This window comes from Oncorhynchus mykiss, chromosome 25 (assembly GCF_013265735.2).
Source record: "Oncorhynchus mykiss isolate Arlee chromosome 25, USDA_OmykA_1.1, whole genome shotgun sequence".
Lineage (NCBI taxonomy): Eukaryota > Metazoa > Chordata > Actinopteri > Salmoniformes > Salmonidae > Oncorhynchus > Oncorhynchus mykiss.
Window position 1 is genome coordinate 12,650,523 of NC_048589.1, and position 4,009 is coordinate 12,654,531.

Here is a 4,009-nt window from a genome sequence, read left to right on the forward strand (position 1 = left end):
TGGGGTGCAAAGGAGCTAAATAAATAAATACAGTAGGGAAAGAGGTAGTTGTTTGGGCTAAATTATAGGTGGGCTATGTACAGGTGCAGTAATCTGTGAGCTGCTCTGACAGTTGGTGCTTAAAGCTAGTGAGGGAGACGAGTGTTTCCAATTTCAGAGATTTTTGTAGTTCGTTCCAGTCATTGGCAGCAGAGAACTGGAAGGAGAGGCGGCCAAAGAAAGAATTGGTTTTGGGGGTGACCAGAGAGATATACCTGCTGGAGCGTGTGCTACAGGTGGGAGATGCTATGGTGACCAGCGAGCTGAGATAAGGGGGTACTTTACCTAGCAGGGTCTTGTAGATGACATGGAGCCAGTGGGTTTGGCGACGAGTATGATGCGAGGGCCAGCCAACGAGAGCATACAGGTCGCAATGGTAGGTAGTATATGGGGCTTTGGTGATAAAACAAATTGCTCTGTGATAGACTGCATCCAATTTGTTGAGTAGGGTATTGGAGGCTATTTGGAGTCTCATGATAAAGGTTCTGAATACTTATGTTTAAGGTATTTCTGTTAATAAATTTTCAAAATAATCAGACAGGTTTTCCCTTTGTCATTGTGTGTGTGGATTGCTGAGGAAACTTTTGTATTTAATCCATTTTAGAAGGCTATAGCATAACAATGTGGAAAAAATCAAGGGGTCTGAGTACTTTCTGAAGGCACTGTGTAGAACTGTCACACCTCTTATGAATCCTGTTAGCCGTCTTCATTGCTTTTCTATCTGCAGTGTTCAGTACGTTGTACCCTCCTAAACGCAACCCAAGTTACAGAATGATGCACTTGCCTTAAGTGTACTCAACAGCCTCTTTCCCCAAAGCTGGATTATTTGCTGGAAGAACGGCAACCGCTGTAGTTTGACTGGTTAGCTGGATCACATGTCTGGTACGCAGAAATGTTTCTGTCCACTGTGACAATCTGTCTGGAAAAACTGTAACAGCAAAGCCGTCAACTACATCCAACCTCAATCATAACATTTGTTTTACAGTTACTGTATTCACAATCTGCATTTTTCTTTATACTGTATCTTTTACTTTGAGGAGCACTTGGGCAGCGCGTTTAGTGATTGAGAAATAAGTGGGTTGCTGAGTGGGTTTGTGGTAGTAGTGTGCGTGCGTATGTGTGCCTTCTGAGAGCCTTTGCAATGTATGATTCGTTCATGTTCCTTTTTATTAAATTGTTTGGTATTCTGTATGATTAAATATGTAGCCATCACCTCTCCCTAAATGTCTGTCATTAGTTCCTGAATCTACTTTCAACTGGGATGTTTTAACAGACACTAACAGTAGCTCGGTGAATATCTCCACCTCGTCAGCTGTTGTCCTGGTGTGAAAGTCTATAATCCTCACCAAAAATGCAGCCCCATGCTTAACTCCTGTGTACACAGAGCGTATTCTGTGGAATAGTAATAGTGTCGTAGTCATTTACAATTTTATGAATGTATTTTTTGAAATGTAAAAGGCAAATTGTAGTACAGTAACAAAAATGTATCCCTCTACCAATACACAACTAAGCTCGGGGCCCTGGGTCTGAACGACACCCAGTGCAACTGGGTCCTGGACTTCCTGATGGGCAGACCCCATGGTGGTGAAGGTAGGAAACAACACCTCCGCTACGCTGATCCTCAACACCCTCCTGTACTCCCTGTTCACCCATGACTGCCATGCACGTATCCAACTCAATTCAAGTTTGCAGAAGACAACTGTGGTAGGCCTGATTTACCTACGATGAGACACTTCCCCGTAGACAGGAAAATATCTTCAATGTTGACCAAACGAAGGAGCTGATTGTGGATTTCAGGAGATACTGTAGCAGAGGGAGCACACCCTCATTGACAGGGCCGCAGTGGAGACGGTGGAAAAGCTTCAAAGTTCCTCAGCGTGCACAAAACATGAAATTATCCATCCCAACACACTGACGAAGAAGGCGCAACAGTGCCTCTTCAATCTCAGGAGGCTGAAGAAATGTGGCTTGGCCCCGCAGAGACTGTACAGGTGCATCAAAGCTGGGATCGAGAGATGGAAGCTGTTTTTTTTTTTCAATTTGCTCTAGCAGTTGTCTGTGCAGTTTGTCCTTCTGCTGTTTTGAAAATGTAGCCAGAATATCCACAGAGTAGTGTTAAGAACCTTTTTGTTGTGTACTTCTGTTTTTTATTTTCAATACTGACGCAAAATGGAACTTAACACTTGCACAGTATGGCCGAGCCTAATTGAACCACAGCCCAAATGCCTTTAACGTCCAGCTGATTTTCGGCTATTGTGTACATATCGTGCAATAAGTCAAGAGATTGAAAATACAAGTGACAGAACCTCCCGGCCCTCAAAAAGTAGGGAGAACAACACTTTCCTGTGGATACCCTATTTTCACCTACCACCAAAAGGACCAACAGCATGTACAACCGCTACCTCAAATATCATTTTATTCAACATTCTGTCTTGTAGACTATTGTATCTTTTTTACAGTGACTTCTTTCAGACTATCATGGAGTAACCATGGTAACAGTCTGATGTTTAGGGAACTGCCCTATGTACATAGTCATTGAATACTGGTCATTTTAATAATGTTTACATAGCGTTTTAACCACTTATGTAAATACCGTATTCTAGTCAAGGCTCATCTTAGATACACCTTCTCTATACTGTCCATAATGTCTATACACAATTATATAGGCTACAGATATTTATATTAAAGGACTCTGACATTGCTCGTTTTAATATATTTATTCATATTTTGGGGGATTTGTGTGTATTGTTCGGTATGACTGCACTGTTGGAGCTAGGAACACAAGCGTTTCAGATTAACATCTGCAAAATATGAAACCGGCCAAAAGTATTTTATTTGATACACACAGACATCTAGCTGACTCTTTCCCCCCAACCACTTCACACACACACTGAGATTGAGATCAAACGGAACCCGCTCACCCACCCGAATCTAATTTGCATACAAAAACGAACCTTTGTCCTCCCGTGAATGCCCAGCTTCCGCTTGACAGGTAAATCCCCTTGACGTCTCCAACTCCAGAGGACCTTTTTCAAGAAAATACAAAATAAAGACGTAGGCCTGTCTGTTATCCTCCAAGAAATAGCCTATATCTGGACAAATATACTGCAACAGTATGTGTGGTTTCGGTAAGTAAACTTTAAATAACTTTTCTTGTACCGGAGAAAGCTACCTTTTTGATTTGCACAGGTAAATTCTTGTTTTCACTTTGGCAAGGCAACCATTCTGTCACCCGATTTAGTTAGCCCTTTGTCTTGAGTCTCCGCTCCATTACATTGCACATAGTGCCTTCAGAAAGTATTCACACCCTTTACTTTTTCCACATTTTGTCCCACAAATGGGATTAAAATAATTGTTTATGCTCAAGGATCTACACAAAATACTCAGCAATGTAAAGGGGAAGTAAAATTCTAACATCTCTAAAAAAAAAATATATATATATTTATGAAAAATACAACACTATCTTGATCAGATAAGTATTCAGCCCTGTGAGTCAATACATGTTCGAATCACCTTTGGCAGCAATAACAGCTGTGAGTATTTCTGAGCATTTCACACCTGGATTGTGCAACATTTGACCATTATTGTTTTCTAAATTCTTCAAACTCTGTCAAATTGGTTGTTGATCATTGCTAGATAATCATTTTCAGGTCTTGGCTTAGATTTATAGATTCGGCCTAGTGTTGTAGGTTATTGTCCTGCTGAAAGATGAGTTCCTCTCCCTGTGTCTGGAAAGCAGACTGAACAAAGTTTTCCTCTGATTTTGCCTGTGCTGAGCTGCATTCAGTTTCTTTCTTTCTTTTTTTCCTGAAAAACTTTGCAGTCTATAATTACAAGCATACCCCCTTTTTTTTGTTTATATTATAATTGTTTATTTATTTTCAACTTTATTTAACTAGGAAAGTCAGTTAAGAACAAATTCTTATTTACAACAATCTACACCGGCCATACCGGATGATGCTGGGCCAAT

The 4,009-nt window shown here is 40.8% G+C and overlaps 1 protein-coding gene across 3 annotated transcripts in view; it reads left to right on the forward strand.

Moving 5' to 3' along the window:
* Positions 1–402: 402 nt before the first annotated feature.
* Positions 403–4,009, forward strand: part of LOC110505366 (keratinocyte-associated protein 3) — an 11,704-nt gene continuing 8,097 nt past the window's right edge. For all 3 annotated transcript variants that reach the window (XM_036962277.1, XM_036962278.1, XM_021584547.2), the window contains exon 1: positions 403–3,167. Coding sequence is in view for 1 of the 3 variants with exons in the window: in XM_021584547.2 (XP_021440222.2) it covers positions 3,155–3,167 (13 nt within the window). In the remaining 2 variants the exon portion in view is untranslated. The remainder of the gene's footprint in view (positions 3,168–4,009) is intronic.